Source organism: Rhinatrema bivittatum, chromosome 5, assembly GCF_901001135.1.
Source record: "Rhinatrema bivittatum chromosome 5, aRhiBiv1.1, whole genome shotgun sequence".
Classification (NCBI taxonomy): domain Eukaryota; kingdom Metazoa; phylum Chordata; class Amphibia; order Gymnophiona; family Rhinatrematidae; genus Rhinatrema; species Rhinatrema bivittatum.
In genome coordinates this window covers 210,334,440-210,360,971 of record NC_042619.1, presented here as the reverse complement: position 1 = coordinate 210,360,971, position 26,532 = coordinate 210,334,440, and the positions used below count along the sequence as shown (strand labels likewise).

Sequence of the window (26,532 nt, the reverse complement as noted above, 5' to 3'; positions counted from 1 at the left end):
AAGCCCCAGGACTTACACGCATCCCGGGGCTTGCGCTCGCCGCCGAGCCTATGCAAAATAGGCTCGGCGTGCACAGGGGCATACTTTTTCAGGTTACGCGCGAATGTTACGCGTGGAGCCTTTGAAAATCTGCCCCTATGTTTTTTGCGAAAACCAGATTGGTTTAAATCTAAAATCTGAGTATCGCTAATGTAATCCTCCAGCTGTTCCAGCACTTTTTCCAAACTTTTTGCCACTGTTGGCAGGTTAGATACTGGCCGATAGTTTGCTAGTTTCCAGGTTTCTGGAATATCACCATCACTTACTGTTTCCTGTTTCATCACACATGAAAAGTCCCTTTTCGTGTGCGATATCTAAATCAGGGCGGAGTTGGGGCGGAGTCTGCACCAGAATGGGAGGAGTCGGGACGGCCTTGGGGCGGACTCCACGACGACTTCGCTGACGGCGAAAGGTAAGACTCCTTATTGCCGCCAGTATCGCGCCCAATAGCGCCACCTTTCATGGTGACGCTATTGGGTGCAAAAGCCGGCAGTGATTGCACTGTGGAGGTGTGATCGCTGCCAGCTTTTGCAGGCCCATCCCCTCTTCGCCCCTCCGCACCACGCGATTCAGGAAGCCAGACGATGATAGAAAATCTAGGCCTTGGTGACTTATTAATTATCCTTTTTATGATATCAAATGAGATTTTTCAGAACTATGATAATCCAAAATGGGCATGGGTCTTACACTGAATATATTAACTTCATACCTGACACTTTAGCACATACTTCCTTTGAGGTAGTCATCTCAAACTCTTTCCATGTGTTATGCAAAGCTGAGGGATGCATCAGTCCCAAATTGGCTGAAACATTTTCAAACTGTAGCTGAATACTCTGGACTCTCTCCACAAAACAATTGGCTAATACTTCACATTCAGGCATCTCACTATTGACTTTCCCAAGGGCAACCGATAATTTTCTCACAATAGAAAGTAACTCTAATGGCTTATTAATAGCCCTCTCTAAATGTGACTCAATCATTAATTTCCTCATAATAGCTGATTATCACCTCATGTTGCCAGATAACAATTACATCAGTACCTCTAGTCATACTAAAACCATAGAAACATAGACCATGATGGCAAATAGAGACCATATGACCATCCAGTCTGTCCATCTTCAACTCCCTTTCTCTCCCTCAGAGAACCTCCATGCTTGTCCCAAGCTTTCTTGAATTTTGACAATTTCCTTGCGTCCTGCATACTTTTACTTGCCTTAGGGCTTTGTCCATCAGTCCCCAATGATCCTTGTTGGAAGCCTTCCTCAGTAGCTTTGGAAGATTCTGCGCCCTTCCTCAGCAGGTGGATCCCATCTTTGCTCAGCAGTTCTTGGATCTATGGCTGGCCATGCTGTTAACTTTTCTTGCTCCTGAGGGGGACAGTTTTCAAAGCCATTTACACAGGCAGATTTTTACACCATAAATTGCCCTTACTCAATACAGCAAAAAGTGTGTGCACTGTTCCACAACGAGCATGCTTTTACTGCATTTAGGGGAGGGGTTTATGGAGACTGGAGAATAATTTGCATATATTCTCAAGCCTACGCATGTTATTTTTTCAAAGAAAGGTACAAATGTCCATGGGGACTTTCTCTTTGAAAACTGGTGGAGATTGTCTGAAAAATGCTCCAGACTTTGCCAGTTGCCAGACCCCCAGCATTATATATGATGATAGTCATTCAGCGACTGATTTTCAAAAGGATTTATGTCGAACATGCATAAAACAATTTTCTACACATGACTGCACATCTTTTAATTGCCTGGGGGTTGTACATGTAAAAGTACATGCAGAAGCAACTCTGCACATACTTTTCCATATCTAGTAAGAGATGTTCTGGGGGTAGGAGCTGCTGCGGGGATAGAATTTACAAACATACTTGTGATTTAAAATTTAAAAAAATATGAGGTGAATTTTAAAAGCCCGGTACGCGCATCAATTGGGGGATGCATGCACAAGTAATGCTGGTGAGCGACGACCGAATTTTAAAAGTCATCCAAACACGCATGTATTCTCTTGCTGCGCACACATCTCAAAGAGTTTTCAAAAAGAGGTGGGGCATGTGAACGGTCTGGGTGGGGCATGGGCATTTTAGGGTATGGCCAAAAGATGTGCTCATAAATACTTACACACCTGGACGCACACTCAGATCCAGTGGCACCTAAATTTACTTCTGCTATGGAGGAGATGTAAGTTAAAAAAAAAAAAAGCCGTAACTGAGGTGATTTAAGAGTCTGGGGAAACTGTGGGGAATGAAGACTATTAAATTAGGGGAGTTTGGAGGACCTATCTGTTAAGTGGGCGAACTGTTGGACAAACCGATGAAACCGGCAATGGTGTAGGCGCGCACCCCATTTAAAAACCCCTAGCTTATATGATAGAAGCAGGATTTGCACGCCCATGCGTGCTCCCACTTAAAATTAGGTGCACATGCACACACGGACAGGCTATTTTATAACATGTGAACATATACGCACATAAGTTATAAAATGGCCATATATCTGGGCGCATGTTGATGCACATGCACCAATGATCGCCTTTGTGCCAGTTTGAAAGTTACCATCTACATGTGTAAATTTCATACATACCATTTAATTTTCAAACCAGACTAATGTGCATAAGTCTGCTTTGAAATTTTGGGTTAAAGTCTGTGTACTTTGTGTATGCATACTTTAGCCCTATGTGAACCGCTGAAAACTACTCTCTCAAAGCTGCCTTTCCTCCATTAATCTCACCTATTTTAAAGCTTCTCCATCATGACCTTTCTATCTTAACTCAGAATCTCTTAATTGTGTTTTGTTATTTGACCTGTCTGTCTGAATAAACTCCAAGGATTAGGGGATCTGAAAGATGTCTCTCTCTGTACAGTGCTATGTACATCTGGTATGCACTAGACAAGTCATGAAAATAAATTAAATAACACGCTGGTAGTGGTGAAGTACATGATCAATGTGTTGGAACAATATATGGGTACCACTGTGTCTGAAGTCACAGTGGCCCATAGGATGCTGGCAACTTGTGTGATTTGCCACATAATATTATGTATTGAAGAAATGCAAGTTAATCTGAGGGAAGTACACCTTTGTTCAGGCTTGATGCATGCCTTCAGTACTGATTAGCCCATTAGAAAGAGAAGTTCTGGCATTAGTTTGAATCAACTGTGAAATACTCTATATTGCAATATAAAGTTAGAAGATAATCACACTTGAGAAAGCAAGAGAATGCACATTTACATACATGTTAGTACATTTTCAAAGGAGTTCTGCTTGTAAAATTAGCATATCCATGTGAAAGTAGCCTTGTATTTGCATTCATACTATTTTATAAGCATTGAAAGTATGTACGTATTTTCGGTTTCACGCATGCATTTAATGGCTCAATAAAGGGGCAGTCTGGGGCATTCCAGGGCAGGATCAAGATGTACATGAGAAACTTGCTATTTCATAAGAGATTTACACAAAGATATAAGCCAGCTTATTTGTGCAGTTTTGCGTCTGCTAATTGTTTTAGGCAACTGAAATTGGATTTGTCTGTTCTCTGATATTTTTGGGTGGGAGGTCGGGGTGAACTGGTAGGAGTTCAGGATGAAGTACTAGGGGATCTAGGAGAACTGGAGACGGACTGGCTGACCTGGCAGAGATATTAGCAAACTGGTGATTTCAGATCCATGCACATATTTTAAAATTGACCTGCCTCCACATAGCAATCAGGGTTTTACGTGTACATGTTATATTTTTTCTCGCATGTATATTTATAAATTAGGTAGAGAACATCTATTTATTTATTTATTTATTTATGTAACAGATTTTCTATACCGACATTAAAGTACACATCATATCGGTTTACATTATAACAAAAAGGTGGAAAGTACAAATAACAGGGGGCGGGGAAGAGGAGAACTATGAGAAACTGCGGGTCGGAGGGGGGACCCCAACAAATTAGAGAAGGAGTGAAACGATAGGAACGGTAACACATGGTTAAATATGGTTCAAGTGTACAAGCTATATATGGTTAAATAAGGTGCAAGAGTACAAAATATACAAGAGGTGCACGGGTACAGAAAATATACAAGAGGTGCATGGGTACAGAAAATAAATGTACAAAATGTATAAGGTTAAATGTATATGGTTAAATAAGTACAAAATGTATATGGTTAAATAAGGTGCAAGAGTACAAAATATACAGGAGGTACATGAGTACAGAGTATAAAAATATTCCAGGGTCCGGTGGGAAGAGGAAACAATTATAGAATATGCATGGGTTATGAAGATTACAGGGGGGTAAAGAGAATAGCCGAAGTGTCGAGGATGTTAATCAGGGAAGGCTTGATGAAAGAGCCACGTTTTTAGCTGTTTTCTAAATTTGAAAGGGCAGGGTTCCATGCGAAGATTGGGCGGTAGGTCATTCCAGAGCGTGGGGCCGGCAATTGAGAAGGCGCGATTTCTTGTGGCTGAGAGGCGGGCTTTCTTAAGAGGGGGAACTAGCAGGGTACATTTATGAATTGTTCTGGCAGGGCAAGAGGATTGTGTGGGTTGGAGGGGTTCATTAAGCCAAGAGGAGTTGTGGTTGTAGACAGCTTTGTGTAAAATGGTGAAGGTTTTGAACAAGATGCGGTAGGAGATGGGGAGCCAGTGTAGGCTTTTAAGGATAGGGGAAATATGGGCAGATTTGCGTGTGTTACTAATGATCCTTGCTGTGGCATTTTGCAGTATCTGGAGAGGTCTGATGGTGGAGGAAGGAAGGCCAAGATACAGGGAATTACAGTAATCTAGCTTAGATGTTAATGTGGCATGAATAACAGTTTTGAGGTCGTGGTGTGGAGAAATGGCTTGATCTTTTTTAGGACCATGAGCTTGTAAAAACCTCCCTTAATTACAGAGGTGATGTGCTTTCCTCACATTGCAAATCTTGGCATGTATTGAGATACATGTATCTACTTGCAGAGTAGAGCTACTCAGTATTCTATAAACTCTGCAGCTCCTGCCACACAGTTTATAAAATACTAGGGTAAATCTCCACGCGTCCATGTACGCACATAAATGCTCTATCCTGAATAGTTTTGAACGTTTTCCTTCCTATTTTTCTGGAAAAAGTACCTGCACAAATATCAGGTGTAGGTCTTTGCATCTACTTTTTCCAAACCAGTTTTCAAAGGGAAAGATTTCCCTTTGAAAATTAATGTAAGGTTTGTGGGTAAAAGGGTACCTGCAGACTATACATTTCTGCTCATAGTTTGAAAGTTGCCCTCAGCATGTTTTGTTCCACAAGTAAAGGTATCAGCAGGAAATTGGAGGTATATTGCCTTTATGTAGGTCACTTGTGAGACCCCATCTTGAGTATTGGGTTCTGGTCTGAAGGCCTTACCTTCGTAAGGTCATTGAGAGGATGAAAGAGGTAAGAAAAGGGTTAGAAATATGATAAAAGGCCTGTAGCGCAAACTCTGCAAAGAGAAGCTTAAGACACACAAAATGGAAGAAAGAAGGGGTGGGGGGATATGCTAGTAATTTTTAAATATTTGACAGGCTTAAATAAAGTATGATGAGGTGAAATTTTCCATAGAAACAGATATTCTGAGTCAAGGGTTCATGGTATGAAGTTGCACAGAGGAAGATGCAAAGGAAACATGAGAAAATAATTCTTTCCCCAGAGGATGGTAGATGCCAGGAATAGCCATAGGCAGAAGAAGTAACAATCTATCCCATAAACAAATGTAAACATGCTTGAGACAGATGGACAGAGGTAAGGACAGGTTTGGGAAAATTAGTAAAAGAAATGGAGGGGCTTTAGTGGTTCTCAGAGGACAAGTAAGATGGCAGTCCTCACACATGGGTGACATCATCTGATAGAGCCCGGCACGGAAAACATGTCAAAATTTCTAGAACTTTGACTGAGCCTCTCTGAGCTTGCTCACACATGCATTATACCATGTGTCTACACAGAGTTCCCTCAGGCTCTTCCACAAAGTCTCATGTTTTGCGGCAAATTGAATCTCTCTTTTTTTTTTTGCTTCTTCTTAGCCGTTTTTGGCATTTATTTATTATTTATTTACGATTTTTATATACCGATGTTCATTTCAAAAAGAGATATCACATCGGTTTACAATAAGGTACAATAGGTAATTCACTATCCCCTAAAAGGGCTTACAATCTAAAAAATGTTTTTGTTTCCTGTAAACGGGATCACGCAGTTGACACAGGCTCTCCCTGGTTCTCCCCTTATCGCCTTAGATAGGGTTTCCAATGGTTTTGGTAAATTTCATTTTGCAGTTGATCCCCAGGGTGGCAGTGCCCTCTGTGCTGCTATTAATTTTGGCATTGCATCCCTTTTCTTTTGCAATATGTCCTCGTAGGGTTTTAAGTGGTGCCCTCAGTGCATGAGGGCATGTCTATCACGGATCCCCATAAGAGATGTATTCTCTTCCTGGGGGCATTGCATGATGTCCGGGGTTGCAGCAAATGTTCCACGATGACCACAAAGGGATGTAAGATCCGGTTCGATAAGATGAAGAGGCTCTTCAGACTGGCATAGTCTGCATCAGCATCGAGGGTCCTCGGAGCTGCCTCGATAGCCATCAACATCAGCAGGGCCATCGATTCTGTTGGCTTCAACATCTTCCAGGGATGCCGGAGACAGGCCTTTGCCTGCCTCTTCTGGGTCAAAGACTTCAGATTTATTGTCTTTGACACCAAAGAAGGACCAATCCAAACATCAAGAGAAGTCGAAGAAGCATCGACATCAGTCCCCATTAATGCATGGTGCTGGGCAGGGGGATGAACCAATTTTAGCTGTAATGCCCTTGATGTGACACCCATGGTGAGGAGTGCCAGTCCTCCATTGATCCCAGAGTTTGACACAGTCTCCACTGGTTCTGATGCCCACTACCAATCCTCTTCTCAGTTCTGAAGAGGATTTGGTCATGGTTCCTGGATCCCAGCCAGACTTGGCATAAGTGATCTATGAGGAGGAGCTGGAGAGGCACGTGCAACTGGCCATGGAGAGGGCTATGTGAGGCCTTGGCGTCAGGGTACCAATGGCACTGGAGCCAGAATCATTCCTCCTTGAGCTACTGTTCAAGCCTTGGGGACTGGGCATTATGGCCAGCCGAGGCGGTTCCTAAACCACTGGTCGGGGACTGAATGCCTCTATGACAGTGAGGACAAGGGCCCTTACGACTCTTCCAATGTTTCAGACTCCAACGCATCGAATGGCCTCTTCTCAGAACCATCTCCTTCCAACAACAAAATAAAGTCTTCCCAGGAAGATCTTTCCTTTGCAGATTTCATCCGATTGATGGCAGAAGCCATCCTATTTCAGTTACAGACAGACATCCTTTTGAAGTTACTGATGAGGATGTGGGAACAACCAATCTCAGTGCCTTCCATTAATAGGAAGGCTGACACAATACATCTCATCCAGAAGGCTCTCGGATTCGACAAGCATCAGCTACCACATCAATTGGTTGTGGTCAAATCCGCTCTCAAGAAAGCCAAGCGCACTCATCAAATCTTCTGTGCTCCCGAGAAAGGATCAGAGGGCCATAGATGCTCTTAGAAGAAAGGTGTTTCAGGGTGCTGTGCTTATTGCCCACATAGCAGCCTACCAGCTCTAGATAAGCTGTATATGCGGGATATCCTGAAGCAGGTGCAGGGAGTGGTCAAGCAGCTTCCTCAACAGCAGTAGGACACTCTCTAGTCACTGGAGCACAAGAGTCTGAAGTGCAAAATAATGGGTTCAGGTTGACCTACGATGTTTTTGAGATGGCATCAATAGTCTCTGCAGCAGGGATCGGTGGCCGTAGACTAGCCTGTGTTCGAGCATCATATCTCCAATAGAAAATGCAAGAGGGACTTGCTGACATGCCGTGCATTAGCGAGAATCTGTTCGGAGATAAGGTGACATATGCGGTGGCCCCGATTCGGGACTATCATTTGACACTCCAGCAGTTCTTCACTGGCACTCAGGACCCATCCTCCTCATCCAGGAGGTCTTTAAGGTCTGGCCACAAGAAACCTTTCTTCTTCCTGAGGAGATACTATCCTCCGCCACCTCGGCTCCATCAGCAGCAACAGGCCCCTCATAGTCATCCCAGGCAACAAAGGGCCCCAAAGCCCCAGCAAAAACCCCAGTCATCACCCCAGTCAACTCCGTGGATGGGGTTTTGACTGGATCCCAGGGAACATAACCAAGTCTGCCATATCTGTGGTGAGGGACTATTCAGACAGGGGCAGGTTGCTTTACTATGTGAACCAGTAGCCCGATGTAACCTCAGACCAGTGAATCCTTGCTATTGTCTGAAGAGGGTAACAGATTAAAACGTTTGAATGCCCCACCAAATTGCTCCCCGAGTCTTTTATGGGGACTGGTAGCATATCAGAAAGTGCTTTTAGTGGAGTTCTCCTCCCTCTTAACGGCCAGAGCCATCGAACCTGTTAAACCAGGGCAAAGAGAGTGGGGATTCTACTCCTGGCACTTTCTGTTTCCAAAGAAAACAGGAGAACTCTGTCCCACCCTAGACTTAACAGCCTTGAACAAGTTTCTAAAAAGAGAAAAGTTCAAGATGGTTTCTGTGGGCACTTTGATCCCATTCTTAGAAAAAGGGGACTAGCTATGCTCCCTCAGTCTCAAGGTTGCAAATAATCACATTGAGATCTTCCCCATCCACCAGAAGTATCTCCAATTTGTGGTAGGAAAACAGCACTTTCAGTATCACTTGTTATATTTGCTGGTCGCGGGGCCAGCCCACAACCAGCAGCATTTACCTCTTAAAGGCCCTGCAGCAGGAACCAAGACTGTCAGCGCTCCTAGATGATGTTGCACGGCTGGGTATATAAGCCCCAGCCACGCATCCCTGTTTTGCCTCAGCAAAGAGTCTCCTGTGTTGTTCGCAGTGTGGCCAGTCTTTTCCTGTCCCCTGCATCCAGGAGACATTTCTATATTCTGGAGCAGGGGGCAGTTTTACCCAGGCATCGCCACTACACCATTATGGCTGGCCCACTTCCACTTTGACCCCACCTCTTCAGTCTACAGTGAGCCTCTGCCTGGCAGCTTGACCATGGCTACCTTATTCATCACTATGCAGATGAGTTCACATCAAGAAAACATGTTCTATGTACAACCCAGAGCAGTTAACCCTGTCATTCTCAGGTTGCCCTGGCTCTGCCTCCATCAACCTGCTATTGATTGGGACATATTTCTAATCACCTACTGGGGCCCCTCCTGCCAGGAACATTGTTCCTTCCATGATCTGCCTCCAGTCTTGTTGGCTCTGACCATGCTACCTGACCTGCTGAGCCTGTCAACCCAGTGCGCAACCATCACAGACATATGCAACAAGCAACTGCCTATGACCCTGCCACTTCATGGATCTGTAGACTTCCTAGGTGATCTACTCTCAAAGGAGATGCTCCCTAGGAGCAGGGCCCAATTGTCATCCACTCCAGAGACAGGAGCCATTCAGACATTTAAACCCCTCAAGCCGGAACCTTTTCATGATCCTTGTCTCCACTACCCAAAGTCTTCGAATCCCTTCGTACTGAAGGTAGAAGCTGCTGCCATCAAGGTAGCGGCTGTCCTTGCTCAACATAAGGGCTAAGGAACTTCTGTGCCATGTCTTCACATCTCCAAAAGACTCACCCCTGCAGAAGAGGATTAAAGGGCTGATGCTCTTTAATGTTCCTCCAAAGCCCAAGTCTCCTTGGAACCTCCTCTGGAACCTATGTAAAAGAATTCCATCGACATTCTCCTCAGAAGACAGGAGGCTTGGGGAGAGGGCTTATAAGGGGTGGGGGGGACTGCGGTGTTAGCCAGTCTCAGGGTTGGCTCGTGACTGACAGCACTCACCCTCAGATACCTGCAACCTCCAGCACAGCTTGGAAATCGACACTCTCCTCTTCAGTGGCATGAACACCACACTACACTGCTCATTCCTCGGGTCTCCATAGGCATGCACGCACATGGCACACCACCCTTTAAAGGCCCCCATGGCAGGAACCAAGACTGCCAGCTGTCCTTGATGAAGCCTTCCTGCCTTGTTTACAGTGTGTGTTGCTAGTATGTCCTTTTTCCTGTATCCAGCCTTGCCTCGTACTGCCTTCCTTGATGTGCTCCATACTCTTCTAGTCCTTCTGCCTGGTCACGTGGATCTGACCTCTGCTACGGACTTTGACTATTCCCTTGCCTACCGCCTGGACCTGATTTTTGCCACGGACCCTGACTATGCCCTGTCAGCTGTCTGTCCTGACCCTTGGTCCGGTTCCAGCATCAATATGTTTGCTGTCAGCCCTTACCTTGGCCCATCTCAGGACCCTCTCTTTGACTGCCCTCGAGACCCACCTAACCCCTGGCAGACCCTGGAACCCAAGGGCTTAATCTTGCGGGGGAAAGAGCTGGCATAGGTGAAGCTCTAGCCTATCCCAGACCAGGGCATGTTCGCCCGCTGTTGGCGTGGGCCTGGTAGGTTCGCCTACCAAGATATTTCAATCATGCCACAATACAAGGGCTCTCTCTCCTGACACCATGTTCTGCCATTTGAGCTAGCATCAGCCCCATGAATCTTCACAAAATTCTTAGCCATGGTGGAGATGCACCTTTGCTGACTGGGAGTCTACATTTCCTGTATCTAGATGATTGGCTGGCCAAGAGCACCTCTCAGGCATGAGCTGAAGGGTCCATATGTGCGTCCATCCAGGTGCTGGAGTTACTAGGGTTCGTTATCAACTACCCCAAGACCTATCTCAGCCCATCACCACAATTGGACCTCATTGGAACCCTGCTGCATACAACTCAGGCCAAATTATTTCTGCCCGAGCAATGAGCCATCAATTTGATGACCATCACGGCAGTGATTCAAGCGAGCCAGCAGGTTTCAGCATGGCATATGTTGAGGCTGCTGGGCCACATGGCCACAAAGGCACATGTCACTCCCTTGGCACATTTACATATGTGGAAATCCCAATGGGTCCTGGGGACCCAGTGGTGACAAACCATTCAGGATCTATGGGACAGTATCCAAGTCCCTCTACCCTCTGGGAATCTTCATCCTGGTTGCAGGAAATTTCCATTCTGTAATTGGGGGTATCCTTCCAAAGTCCTTGGGTCCAAATTGTGCTAACTATGGAGGAGGGCTGGGGAACTCATGTTGATGGGCTCAGCACCCTGGGTCTGTGATCCATCCAGGAATGACTGTGTCAAATCAATTTTCTAGAGCTCTGGGCAATCAGGTACATGCTGTGGACTTTCAAAGATCAGCTGTCCAAAAAAATTGTGCTGATACAGACTGATAACCAAGTGGCAACCTATTATGTCAACAAACAGGGGAGTACAGATTGTACCTCCTGTGTCAGGAAGTGGACCAGATATGGTCATGGGCCCTCTCCATGGGCTGGTGCTCAGGGCCATATATGTGGCCGGATTGGAGAATGCGATTCCGGATAGAGTGAGTCGCTCCTTCAGACTCCACGAATGGTCTCTGGATCAAGGAGTTGTGAATCAGATCTTCTACCTTTGGGGAAGCCCAGAGGTGGATCTATTCGCAGCACCTTGGAACAGGAAGCTTCCTCAATTCAGCTCCCTGTACATGGCACATGGCAGACCAGTTTCAGATGCCTTCGATCTCCATTGGGGCGAGGGTCTCTTGTACATGTATCCACCAGCTCCACTAGTGGCAGAGACTTTGTTGAAGCTTCATGAGGACAAAGGGACCATGATTCTCACAGCCCCTCACTGGCTGAGACAGGTTTGGTTTCCACTTCTCCGGGAGATGTCCATTCAGAAACCAATCAGACTAGAGACTTCTCCATATCTCATCACCCCGGATTGGGGCAGGTTGAACTATTCCAACATTCAGGCCCTGTTGCTCTCAGCCTAGATGTCGAGAGGCTGATCTTGCAACCGCTTGATCTCTCTGAAAGTGTATGTCGGGTCTTTGTAGCTTCTAGAAAGCCTTCCTCTATAAAGTTCTACAGACTGAAGTGGAGGTGGTTTTCCATGTGGTGTGAACAAAAGGCCCTAGATCCTTTCTCCTGCTCACCACAAAAAATGATTGACTACCTTCTACACCTTTTGGAAGATGGTCTGAAGACCAACTCCATTAGGGTTCATTTGAGTGTGATTGGGGCATTTCACTATGGTGTAGAAGGTAAGCCCATCTTTGTACAGCCAATAGTTGTATGTTTTATGTGAGGTCTGCTTCAATTGAAATCTCTCCTAAGGCGTTCTGCTGTGTCTTGGGACCTCAGTGTGGTGTTGGTTCAGCTGATAAAAGCTCCTTTTCAGCCACTGCATTCTTGTGACCTGAAGTACCTTCTACCTGCATAAGTAGTCCTTTATGGGGGTAAATGGCTACTTACACCTACTTTAGTATTTTTATTTTTGCCAAAATACTTTTTATTTCGGAGATGAGCAACAAGAACAATATTAAATGCTTCCACAAGAAAGCAGCAAAGCATATTATTACAGAACACATAAACATCAGAACATGAAATTACGTGATACATCCCTCCTTTTCTGTTATTATCATCTGTGAACCCCTGCCCTCCCCACTCCCCATATTGAACATAAACCAACAACCAAGACCAGCAGATGCACTACCCATTCAATGTCCAATGGACTGAGCATTTTTCCCATAGACACAAAATACGAAAAACACTTTAATATACTAGGTCCTTTAGTGGAAAATTTTCAAAGCCATTTAAACATGTAAAATAGTGATTTGCGTGCATAGATTTGCTGTCTGAAAGTTCTCCCTGAATACTATGTGCATTTTAAGCTGCATTTAGGGGAGGCATTACCAGGGGCATGCTTTGGGTTGTATTTTCAAGTCTGGGAGCATTGTTTTTCATAGTAAATCTCCTTGCACAGACAGGAAGTTGCAAAAGTCCATGAGCACTGTGTATCTGTGGCAGTTTTCAAAGGGAAGGGACACACGCCCTTCATCTTTGACACTGTGCAAAGTCCACAAGGAAACAGTAACCATGGACTTAAATTGCCCCTTTTGAATTGTGTTCTGTCATTGAAATATCCTCTAATATATTTCTCTAGAAAGGTCGACAGCCTATGGAAAACAACAAGGTCCCAGACAACAAATTCCTAAAACTAGCTTAGAATGTTGTAAATTAATCTGTGAAAAGATAGTATGTGCTCCTAGAATTGCAATCTTTCTGCTCTGGAGAACAATTGCACTAGATTGTTCTATTGACATTTTGTGAATGAAGCTCTTGCTTGTTTGATGTTAAATGGGGGGGGGGGGAGGGGGGTGTTATAATAAGGAACAGAAAAGTAGTATTGACTGATATCCAGACTGTTCAATTATTATTTCAAGATCAATAAGTCTTGATTTGTCTCAGTAAAAGTTTGAAATTCTTGCATGAAAGATTTTCCTTTTTATGGCATAACACATTGAAAAAGTAATATAATACTGTAAATTGTGCAGATGTGGAGCATGAAGTACAGTTAGCCAAGATTGTATGTTCCCCAAGTCCTATTTCTTGACTGGCAAAATGAAAAAGTTTGGAACTATTTTTTTTTATCAGTGGATATGATGACTAATTTTTCTTTTTGTTCATTCTTTTTCTCTTCCTATTTTATTTTGGTCTTTGTTGTTTTTTAAGACTGCAAGATTTGTTCATCTCTCTACCCTTTAAAATTTGCTTAGGGTTCTCCCTTATTGTAAGAGCATCTAATATAAATCTCTAATTATGTTAAACATGCTAAGGAAAATGATAAAGAAAACTTGAGATTGTTTAAAAATGAAGGCAACAAGAAGAAGTTGTGGCCTCCTATTTTATAGCATACTTTGAAGAACATTCATCCATGAAGTTCTTTCATTGGAAACTGGCTTTGATCATGTATTAACCTCCAGTGAATTTCTTTCCTTGAATGTGACATTGAAGTATAAGATTTTCTTTCTATTTTATTTATCATCAGATCAGGAACAGCTTATGCATCATCTCAGTGCTTCTGACCTGCGCCAATCCACCATTAAGGATTCTTCTTTCTGTGTTCCCCTCAAGGAGACACAAGGTACATGGTTTTCTGTTTCCTAGATATAAGAATGCATGTATGGACGCATGAAGTCTTTTTCTACAGTCTTAGAATGGTGTGCCATCATCTGTCATGTTCTGTTAGGTTGTGTTGAAGTCCCAAGCTCCAGATATTTTCGTCTGTTGGAGAGTAATCATGGATCTATTGTGTTGTCGAGTTTTTTGTATGTATATGATTCCTCTAAAAATATATATGCATATGTTTAAATAAAAATATCTGTGAATGTAAAAAAAGAATAGAGAATGATATATCATAAAAGTGACAGAATCCACTCAGTGAAGTTAATATGCAGTAATATCGGGTTAAGTGAGTTACCAGGATAAGACTTTTCCAGCTAACTAACACAGGATATTCAGCAGCATGACTATGCTGCTGAATATCCCCGTAAAAATCACTAATTAGCCAAATAATTCATTCCAAGCTAACATTAGACCTGCATTTTAATGCATGGTATAATGATATGTCTTTTTTTTGCTTCCTTGTTTTACATTTATTTATTTATTTATTTACGGAATGGGGCCTACATGTAGTGCTTACAAGACTCATACGTTCCCCGTTCGAGCCTTTGCATTCCTATAACTATAAAATTCTAACATGGGAAATTCTTTCCCTCGTACTCATCACTTCTGCTAAAAGGCTTAGTGAGTTGCAAGCCCTTGTTGCATACACACCTGACCCTAGGTTCCTCCGTGACCAAGTGGTCCTCTGTACTCATCCTAATATTCTTCTTAAGGTAGACGCAGCCTCTCACCTTACTCAGAATATACTCTGCCCACTTTTTCCCAAGGCCTTTCTCTCTCTCACCAGGGCGAGAGGGTTTGCCACACCTTGGACTGTAAGCGTGTACTTGCATTCTATCTAGACCGCACTGCGCTCCATGGAAAATACACCCAACTCTTTCCTTCTTTGACAAGGACAAGCTGCGAGTTCCAGTGGGCAAACAAACTCTCTCCAACTGACAAACAGACTGTATCGAATTCTGCTATGACAAAGCAGGCCTTCCTCTCTAGGGGTGAGTGCAGGCACATTCTATAACAGCCATGACAACATCGGTACCACACTATCGTTCAGTACCAATTGCCGACATTTCCTAGGCTGTGACATGTAGTCCTCTTCACACATTCGCAGCCCTCCACTGCTTAGATATGGAAGCCTGTCAAGACTCTGCCTTTGACCAACCTGTCTTGAAAAGTTTCTTCCAGTGTAATCCCCAACTCGTTCCACAACCACCTGCTGTGATTTCAGGCTGCCTCATCATTGCCAATAGCACCCCAATTATTGTGCCTCTGCACGAATGGTCTGCTATTAGCCTGCTGTAATACGAGTCAGCCTGTAGCTTGCTAATCACCCACATGTGAGGATTACCATCCTGCTTGTCCTGGAAGAAAGCAGAGTTGCGTACCCGTAACAGGTGTTCTCCCAGGACAGCAGGATGTAGTCCTCATGAAACCCACCCACCACCCCACGGAGTTGGGTCCGCTAATGTTTATTATTTTATTTTTTGCTCGCACTTTTTGCTACAAACGAGACAAAAGGGAGACCCCTGTGGACACAGGGATCATGGCATGCTGGGCATGCTCAGTGTGCCAGTCAAAGCTTTCTAGAAACTTTGACAGAAACTTTTCCATGATAGGGCTCCATCCAGTTATGTCACCCACATGTGAAGATTACTGTTGATATAGATTCTGTTACAGTTGTCTGTTGTCTTTCCACCTTGAAAACAATTAATAATGAGGGCCATCTTTAAACTGCCCACAGAAGCACAAAGTTGACATATTTTTTATTCACAGACATTGCATCAATTTTCTCTTTGAAAATTGCCTCAGAAAAAGTACCCGCACAACTTTGCCCCTCCTTTATGTATGGATTTGCTTTTCAAGTAAAACAAGGAATGTGCTTTTGAAAATTCAAAAATACATGAGTTGTTTCTGTCCTAGACCCAGCTCCATCCCCAGAAACCTCTCCAAGTGCAGTAAGCTTTTGCATGACATGGCACTCTGAGCATCCTTTGCCCACATACAGGGTGGGCAATTTTTTCAAAAAGCCTGTTTCCGCAGCAAAGCACTCTTTTAGCCATGGAAATGGCTTTGAAAACTGCTCACATTACGTAAGCAGAGGTCAATTACAGGATGCTCCGTTTCTCCCATGTGGTTGAGTTCCAGCTCTTATATTAGCCCTAAGAAAACTGTTGTGTTTTTTATTCCTTTTATAGGACATGTACATCTCCTACCACATCTTTTTTTGTGTGTCTTTCAAAAAGTATCACAACCTACAAAGGTTCCCTACCTTATTATAATTTTTGAGAGTTTATTGTTATACTATGGGGCGGATTTTCATACTCCGCGAATAGGCCTACTTTTGTTTGCGCTCCAGGCGCAAACAAAAGAACGCTGGATTTTAGTAGATACGCGCGGAGCCGCGCGTATCTGCTAAAAACCTGGATCGGCGCGTGCAAGGCTATCGATTTTGTATAGCCGGCGCGCGCCGAGCCGCGCAGCCTACCCCCATTCCCTCCGAGGCCGCTCCGAAATCGGAGCGGCCTCGGAGGGAACTTCCTTTTGCCCTCCCCTCACCTTCCCCTCCCTTCCCCTACCTAACCCACCCACCCGGCCCTGTCTAAGCCCCCCCCTTACCTTTGTCGGGGGGGGAGGCGTAAATCCCCGCGCGTCAGCGGGCCTCCTGCGCGCCGGGACGCGACCTGGGGGCGGGTCCGGAGGGCATGGCCACACCCCCGGGCTGCCCCGGGCCGTAGCCACGCCCCTGGGCCCGCCCCCAGAACGCTCCCGACACGCCCCGAAAACGCCGTGTGGTTCGGGCCCGCCCCGACACGCCCCCGACACGCCCCCTCCGAAAACCCCGGGACTTACGCGAGTCCTGGGGCTCTGCGCGCGCCGGTAGGCCTATGTAAAATAGGCTTACCGGCGCGCAGGGCCCTGCTCGCCTAAATCCGCCCGGTTTTGGGCGGATTTAGGCGAGCAGGGCTCTGAAAATCCGCCCCTTAATGAATATTTTTGTTGTAATGCAATTTGTGATGGTTGTGTTTTTTGGATTTGATATTAGCTCTTCAATAAATATATTAATAAGTATAAAGAGAATTATTTTAAAAAAAAAGTATTTTGCTCATTAAAAAATACCAGCTGTCTTGTATCAATGTAGAATGCTTAAATGAGTATCATCTTCTGACCTGTTTCCTTCACATTTAGAAATCTTGTAAGTAGCTGCTTTCCTAGGAGGTGTATGACTTTTTTATAAACTTGGCATCTTCAAGATCTTGTTTCCAAGTATTTCAGCTAATTCAAGTTACCCAGTATTTTGGGGAATTTAGAGACGGAAAAAGATGTCTCTACAGTTAAACATTCCAACCTTGACAGCATTATGAATTTTGTTAGTTGAATTTGTAAGCCTGTAATACCTGTAAATGACTAGTTTGGTACTAATTTTCATTCTCCTTTTATCACTGGTATAGCTTAAAATAGATAGTTTGACTTATTCTAATCCTTTCAAGATTTATACTATAACTAGTCCAGACGTCTTCAAGGATACGACTCTCCACCAGCTACTCTCATCATCATGGTCCCCTTCCAAGCCTTTCAGGCTGTCTTTCAGAAAAAGAGAGACAATCTAACAGTAATTTCATATCTCCTTGGGTTCAGTAGACTGGAAATTGTAAATACAATATTATAAATAAATGTAAGTGGCTTCAGTAAAGTACAAGAGGTTAGCATCTTCAATAGGAAAAGAAACTCAAGGACAAGAGGTCATGATATAGTGTTGGAAGGAGGGGGATTCAAAGGAAACACGAGTTAATTCTCTATAGCTGAGAAAGTAGTATATACCTGGAATAAGCTACCAGTGGAGGTGATAATAATTGAACTGGTAGCAGAATGTAAGCATTCTTGGAACGAATACAAAAGGCATTTATAAGGGCAAAGGAGGGAGATGAGCAGAGATAAAATAGGGTCTTCAGAGACATGCTAAGCAGGTGCAAGTGAGCAGACTGAATGCAGCAAGAATTTCATATACACTGACAAGTATTATAGGGTTGATTCAACCTCATCATTTTGCACTCCAAGAGGCGAATAGCCAGTTTTTATAAATACTGTTGAAAAATTGGTTATTTAGCTGCTATTAGGTGTGTTTGGAAACACTTCAACACGTATTTATTGATGATTTATTTGGTTTATGTTCTACCTTTCAGACACTTCAAAGCAGATTACAGATTTTTGCAGAGATTAAGATATAACACAGATATTAAAGAACCCTCTTTTAGATTGGAATTCATTTGATATTTAGCCAATCATAATAGGCACTATGGTAAAATAATGCCTTCATTGCCTTATATTTAATCATAGGGTATATTGTATAAGGCATAAGTGAAAAAATGTTTTCAAATATATTTTGTGGAAAGAAAATCTGACTTATCTTAAAATCATTCTTTTGAGTCCATCTTTTGATCAAAGACTACCCTGACACTGGCTGTGTTTTGTTAGTCTGCATTAGGGGGCTGAACACTTAGCAATGTTGGGGGCAATTAGGGGGCTGAACACTTAGCAATGTTGCACAATGTTAAATAGGCTTTGACAACTCGAATCTCTTTCACACCACCAGGAAACCATTTTCCCTCCTTTCTGTGAAAGCAATTATTGTCAGAGACATAGATATGCAGGCTCCTCAGTCTACCTTCAAAGGGTTATTATTTATTCACCTAGATATGTGCCCCTTGTTTCCTTGGAACCTCTACCCCAAATATGAATATTTTTGCTTGGAGAAGGAATAAGTCTAAGCAGCCTCCCTTTTGCCAGAATAGCTCCCACAAGGTTTGCTTACGAGTTTGCTTGTAAAGACTATAGTAGCTGTTGCTTGGTATCTTCCTAAGCCACGGATGGTATCATTAGCCCTGAAATAAACATTTATTCCCTATACGTACCGGATCAGTCCAGACTCCTGGGTTATGCCCCCACACCAGCAGGTGGAAACAGAGCAAAACTTGTCAACTCCACTATATATACACCAGGGTGCTGCCCACAGCCTGCCAGTATTTCTCTGTTTCCAGCAGGTGGTTCGGGTGCATAGCTCACAGCCTGGTTAGAGAAGTTAGAAAGAGTTTAAGTTTTTGAAGTTTGGGAGGCCAGACAGGCAGGATCTTTGTTCTTGCTGTTTCCTCTTGCTTGTTTTCAATTAAGTTTGAAAAAAAAAAAAGTTTTGTTTTCTTCAGTTTGTGAAGTGCCGGTTAGTGCTCCCAGGAGGTTGTCAGGCCCTGAGAGGGCCATCCCTCCTGGTAGAGCGCTTTGCTGGTGCTTGGGGTCGAGGATCCCACCATCCACAGCCGGGGTGATACCGGGGAGCCCGGCTCACTCACCCCAGCCGGACCGTTTCAGGACTCATCGGGGGACAGCGCCGGTGAGTGTTTTTAAAAAAAAAAAAGAACTTTTTCCTCCTTGCGGCGGCTCCCCGATCCGACTGCGCCTTTGTTTCTTTCCTCCCCTCCCTCGCGCCGGGCGGTTCGCGGGCTTTTTTTCTCGCGCTTGATCAGGTTAGCAGGGCAGGCATGCCACGTGGCGCGGCCTGCACAACCTGCGGCTCTGGCAGCGCGCGCCTCCTGAGATGGGCTGTGTTCGGCCTGCATCCCGGGGGGCGAGGGATTGTCGGGGATGCTCCGGAGGCTCTTCGTGCGGCAGACCTCAGTCGCGATCGCGGTGGGGATGCGATCCTCGGGGGTTCAGAAAGTCTCTAAGGGGAACGCGGGCACCACCGCCATTTTGCCCTCGGCCACCGCGGTGTCCGGGCCTATCGGGGAGGGATCCAGGGATTCTCCCCCCTCTCTTTCTCTGCAACGACTCGCAACCAGACCAGTCTCTCCTGAGGGGACCGCGGGGCAGGGGAGGGGTCAGGATACGGACTCAGACTCCGAGGAGTCAGACACCTCGTTCTCATCGGATTTTATCCTGGCCATGCATAGGGTGTTTAAGGCCCGCAAGGCCCTTAAAGGCGCCCAGCAACGCAGGAGCCCCGGGGGACCCCTCCAGCGAAACCCACGGTACGGAGGACATCTTGGGCCCTTCTAAGGCTAAATGGCCACTGCGGGCCATTTAGCCTTAGAAGGGCAGGGATGACATCGTCACGTCGGACACCTCAGAGGACCTGGAGGATCAGGAGTCCCCGTCCCCGCCCCCGAGGGGAGCAGAGGGTAACGGTACGCCCGCGCAGGGGAAGGCGCGGCAGGGGCAGGCTTCGGAGGGCGATGACCCGAGGGTGATTTGCCTCTTCCGCAGGGACGAGTTGGCCCCCCTCATTCCCGCCATCTTGGGGGAACTGGGGATACTGGATCCCCCGGGGGAGTCCCGGGGTGGCTCTATGGATCCAGTCTTGTTGGGCCTGAGTGGTCCCCCCACTACCTTCCCGTTTCATTTCTCCTTCATGGATCTGCTCTATAGAGAGTGGGATACCCCGGACCTGGGTTTGAAGGTCACGAAGGCCATGGACAAACTATATCCCTTACCGGAAGAAGCTTTGGCGGTGCTGAGGGTGCCAAAGGTGGATGCATCGGTCTCGGCGGTGACGAAGCAGACGACCATTCTGGTCACGGGTACCATGGCACTGAAGGATCTTCAGGATCGGAAGTTGGAGATCCAGTTGAAGAAGATAGCCGCTGGGGGCTCGAGCGGCTATCTGCAGTAATTTCGCGCTGAGGGCCGGACTCTGTTGGGTTCAACAGCTCATGGCCAACGAGGGCCTCTCGGAGGAAGAAGCCAGACAGGCCAGGTGGCTTGAGGTGGTAGTGGCTTTTAGTGCGGACGCCCTGCATGACCTCCTCAGAAACTCGGCCCGGTCCATGGTGTCCACTGTCTCGGCCAGACGTCTCCTGTGGTTGAGGAATTGGGCAGCGGACGGCGCCTCCAAGTCTCGCCTGGGCTCTCTCCCCTTCAAGGGCTGGCTATTGTTCGGTAAGGAACTGGACGACATGATTCAGCTTGTGGGCGAGAAGCGAGGGTACCGACTGCCGGAGGACAGGGCACGCTCCAAGGGAACCTACTCTTCTCGTTCCCAGTATCGGAACAGCCGGAAACCCTGGCCTTCCCACTCTGGCTCTTCGGCTTCTCCCTCTTTTCGGTCTGGCGGCAGTAGACAGCAGCCTCAGTCCTTTCGTGGGAGACGTTTTGGCAGACCCGCTTCCTCCTCTTCCGTGCCGAGCGGTAAGTCGGGCCAATGATGTCCGGCCAGTCCATCCCTTGGTTCCACAGGTAGGGGGCAGGCTGTCCCTATTTTACGAGGCTTGAACCACAATCACGACGAACCAGTGGGTTTTTTCCGTGATAAAACACGGCTACGCTTTAGATTTTGCTTGCCTTCCCCGACCAAGATTTTTCCCCTCTCCTTGCGGTCACCCAGACAAGAGGCTGGCTGTCCTTCAGACGTTGCTCCGGTTAGAAGAATTGGGGCCATCGTTCCAGTCCCGGTCTCGGAGCAACGAAGAGGACACTACTCCATATATTTCGTCGTGCCAAAGAAAGAAGGCTCCTCCCATCCCATTCTCGATCTCAAGGAGGTCAATCGTTGTCTCTGGAACCCGTAGTTTCACATGGAGACCCTGAGATCCGTGATCACATCCGTGCGCCCAGGGGAGTTCCTGGTGTCCCTGGACTTCACAGAGGCCTACCTGCAAATTGGGATCAGGAAGGAACATCAGGAATATCTCCGGTTCTGCGTGCTGGGGAAGCACTATCAGTTCCAAGCGTTGCCTTTCGGCCTCGTGACGGTCCCCAGGACATTCACCAAGATTCTGGTGGTGGTAGCCGCCCACCTACGTCGGGAGGGCCTCTTCGTCCACCCATACCTGGACGATTGGTTGATCCGTGCCAAGTCAGAGGAGCTCTGTCGGGCCGCAGTTCAACGAATCCTGCACCTTTTGCACTCCCTCGGCTGGGTGGTCAACATGGCCAAGAGTCATCTCCAACCCTCACAATCTCTGGAATTTTTGGGAGCGTTATTCGACACACGTCAAGGCAGGGTCTTCCTCTCCCTGGACCGCTGTCGCAAGTTACAAGGTCAGGTCCAGGCCTTTCGGCAGATGCGACCTCTGACGGCCTGGGACTACTTACAATTGATTGGCTCCATGACCTCGACGCTGGAATTGGTTCCGTGGGCTTTTGCGCACATGCGTCCATTGCAGTCGGCGTTACTCTCCCGTTGGAGCCCACTCTCAGAACAGTTCGAACTGCTGTTACCCCTGACAGTGGTAGCGCACTCCAGCCTGCAGTGGTGGCTACGCAAGGACAAGCTTCTTCAAGGAGTCTCGCTGGTGGCCCCGGAGTGGACAGTGGTCACTACAGATGCGAGTCTCTTCGGTTGGGGAGCGGTCTGTCTGTGGCACTCGGTGCAGGGACGCTGGTCCGTGACAGAGTCATGCTGGTCGATCAATCGTCTGGAGACCAGGACGGTGCATCTGGCATTACGGGCGTTTCTTCCTCTGGTCTTGGGGAGGTCGGTCAGAATCCTGTCGGACAATGCGACCACGGTGGCCTATATCAATCGGCAAGGGGGAACCCGGAGCCGCCCAATGGCCATGGACGCTCGTCTACTAATCCAGTGGGCAGAGAGGCATCTTCTCCACATTGCCGCGTCCCACATCGCAAGGGTGGACAACATTCGGGCGGATTTTCTGAGCCGTCACCAACTCGACCCGGGCGAGTGGGAACTGGCGGACGTCGCGTTTCAGCTCATCTGCGCCAGATGGGGGAGGCCGGCCATGGATCTGATGGCGAATTTTTGGAATGCCAAGGCTCCGCGCTTCTTCGCCCACCACAGAGAACCAGGGGCGGAGGGGGTGGACGCCCTGGCGCTTCCCTGGCCAACGTCGATCCTCCTTTACGTCTTCCCTCCGTGGCCCCTCATAGGCAAAGTTCTGCGTCGCATAGAAAATCATCCCACGGAAGTGATCCTGGTGGCCCCGGAGTGGCCACGAAGGCCAAGGTTCGCAGACCTAGTCAACCTGTCCGCGGAAGCACCTCTCCGGCTCCTGCCGTTGCCAAATCTTCTACATCAGGGTCCCGTCTGTTTCGACCAGGCGGATCGCTTTTGTCTAACGACATGGCTTTTGAAAGGCGCCGGCTGAAATGGAAAGGTTACTCGGATGTGGTTGTGGCCACCCTGCTGCGTTCCCACAAGGTGTCGATGTCTCTGTCCTACATGCGAGTCTGGAAGGTCTTTGAATCTTGGTGTGTCGCCAGGTTGCTCCGTCCGACCCGGGCTACCATTCCCGATATTTTGTCTTTTCTGCAGGATGGTCTGGCAAAGGGTCTGTCCTGTGGCTCGTTGCGGGTCAAGGTCGCAGCACTGGGTGTCTTCGAGGTCCCGTGGAAGGTCGGACATTGGCTTCCCATCCCGATTTGGTTTGGTTCCTAAAGGGAGCCACACATCTGCATCCTCCAATTGTGTCTCCTTGTCCTTCTTGGAATCTAAATTTGGTTCTCAGGGCCTTGTGTAAGCCTCCCCTTGAACCCTTGAAGAGGGCCACTTTGAAGGATCTTACGTTGAAAGCGGTTTTTCTTGTCGCGATCACCTCTGCCAGATGTGTTTCGGAACTGCAGGCCCTCTCGTGCAGGGAACCCTTCCTACGGATCTCTGAGTCTGGGATCTCACTACGGACCGTTCCGTCCTTCCTTCCTATGGTGGTTTCGGCGTTTCATCTGAACCAGTCGGTGGATCTCCTGGCTTTTTCTCATCTTGATCCCTCGGATGCATCCTCCCAGGAGCTGAAGAAGTTGGATGTGCGCAGGGTCCTCTTGCGCTGCCTTGAGGTTACGAATGCCTTCAGAGTGTCAGATCATCTTTTCTTTCTTTGGAATGGTTCTAAGAAGGGTAATATGGCGTCCAAGACGTCCATATCACGATGGCTGAAGGAGGCAATTGATTCAGCATATCTTCTGGCGGGTCGTCCTCTACCGTTGGGTCTAAAAGCCCACTCCACTCGGGCTCAGGCGGCGTCCTGGGTGGAGCGTAAACAGATCTCACCTTCAGAGATCTGCTGGGCAGCGACTTGGAAGTCCCTGCACACGTTTGCACGTCATTATCATTTAGACGTGCAGGATTCCGGAGCGGGGAACTTTGGAGCAGGCGTCTTGCGAGCGGGCCTCTCCATTTCCCACCCTAGATAGCGAGCTCTGGTACATCCCAGGAGTCTGGACTGATCCAGTATGTATAGGGAAAAGAAAATTAGGTCTTACCTCTGTTAATGTTCGTTCCTGTAGAACCAAGGATCAGTCCAGAGTCCCGCCCGTGTTTTTCCTACAGTAGGTTCGGAGAGTCCGCTGTGTTGGATGAAAGGTTTTTTTGCTGTTGCAAGTCTCTGTCAATTCAATCTGTTGCCGGGTATGGTTCTTCATGGGGGAAGTTACCTGAGGGTTCCCCTGTTGTTTTTCATGTATATAGTTAGATATATGGGGAATATCCACTGCTTTGACATTGAGTAATACTGGGAGGCTGTGGGCGGCACCCTGGTATATATAGTGGAGCTTGACAAGTTTTGCTCTGTTTCCACCTGCTGGTGCGGGGGCATAACCCAGGAGTCTGGACTGATCCTTGGTACTACAGGAATGAAAATTAACAGAGGTAAGACCTAATTTTCTTTTCCATGAGTTAGTGATGTGCTAGAACTTTCCCTTTGAATCCTATGGAGCCAGTGCAAATAAGTATTTCAGGGAGTAATGCAAATGGACAAGTTTTTTTGTCTTCTTCTTAAAACATGTTTACATCACAGCCCATACAACAAACCACTACATTGAATGAAGTCAGTAAATCTCAAAAAGCAAGCGTCCAGAATGCACGTCCAACAGTGTGTTAAACAGTGTGCTCAGCTGAGTGCACTTTACAATATCGGCCTGAGTGAGTCACATCCACTGCTCTCTGTACACTTTCAACCCCATCGTATTTGGCCTGGGGATAAGGCTGAGGATGGAAAGACTCAAAGAAGGTGGAAGAGGAGAAGGTGCTGTGTGTGCTGCACAAAGCAAGGCCCAGCTAGCCATTTCCTGCATGCTGTTTAGTAATTACCACTCTCCAGGGCTTATGCTGTAGCTGGGAGGGAGAGGCATGCATGATTATATGTCCTCAGAATGGAGCTCCTTCACATTTAAAAGGCTGCAAGGTACAAAGAGCAGAACCCAAGTTCTGGTCTAGATCTAAGCATCAAGCAAGGGTGACTTTTCCGTGGCACATCTGATTGGGTCGGAAGGCACACCGGTGTGCCATGGCAAACTAGTTGGGAAACATTGCTCTTGATCATAAATTGTAAGCTAAAACAAAATGGTAATAGCCTATAAATATGTATTTTTATGATTTAGAGATTCTTTCCTAGGCTGACTCCTAACAGTGCAATCCAGTCCAAGCACATAGCTCTAGTTCACGTGACTGGAGTCACTTGAGTTCTACTTGACACACTCAAGCCTCTGATTGAATTACCCCATTTGATTAAGTTGGAACTATGTATTCTTTGTTTTATACTTTTATCTTTCCTCTGTCATGGAAACAGAAGGTCTGTTCTGTTTGCAGTTTTTCAAGCTGACAGATGAGCCTCTTAGTACTACATGATGCTCTAAGGAGCTAAAATAAATTGGAATGGGTTATTACAGTGAAGATGAGAAAATGTTTAAAGAGTTTCATTTTCCATACTGATGTGGTACAAAACAGATTCAGAAATGAAATAGTCATTGTCATATTTTATATTTCTATAAGGACGTTAAGGCCCAGTTTAATTTCTGGTGCAATTCTATAGTCCCCAGTTGATCTCTGGCTTCCCCTTCACTTCTTTGCAATCAGGGATCCTGTGTGTTTATCACATGATTTCTTTTATAAGCTGCATTGATCGTTTTTGGATTTTCAAGAAATCAGGATGGAAATAAACTAAAACTATGTGTTGCATTGTTGCTGCGGGCTCTCACACCTGCCTGCCGGCAGATGCTGGCTCAGTTTCTTCTTGCAGCTGGGAGCTGCCACCGCCGCTGATGCCTCTTAGCATCTGGGAGCCGCCGCTGCTGCCTGCCTCTTCGCGGTTGAAGTGACGCTGCCGCCGCTGAGCCACCATTGCTCCTGCCACTGTTGTTACCATCCATGCAATGGATTGAAACCATGTATATAAACGCATTGAATGCATACAATTTTCCTACCTAGTTTAAAAATGCACACACATGTATTTTACACAAGAAAGTAAAGTAGAATTTATTTGCATAAGTCTCAATTTATGTGCATAAGTTGGCCAATTTTAAAACATGCACACACAAATGAAATTAACCAGTTCATCAATTAGTCCACCAGTTTGCCCAGTCCTTCTCCATTAAGACCTTCCTGGTTTTTTTAACCTGAACTCCTCCCACTTCACCCAGACCTCCCACCTAATCAGTCTGACACAATAAAAACATTTAATATCACTTTTTGCCAAGATATTTAGCAGGTGTAAAAATATG

The 26,532-nt window shown here is 46.4% G+C and overlaps 1 protein-coding gene across 1 annotated transcript in view; it reads left to right on the top strand.

The window, feature by feature from the left end:
- CFAP47 (cilia and flagella associated protein 47) overlaps positions 1–26,532 on the top strand; it is a 1,765,744-nt gene that overhangs the window by 1,450,764 nt on the left and 288,448 nt on the right. The window contains exon 57 of the mRNA XM_029603108.1: positions 13,958–14,053. Coding sequence (XP_029458968.1) covers positions 13,958–14,053 — 96 coding nt within the window. The remainder of the gene's footprint in view (positions 1–13,957; positions 14,054–26,532) is intronic.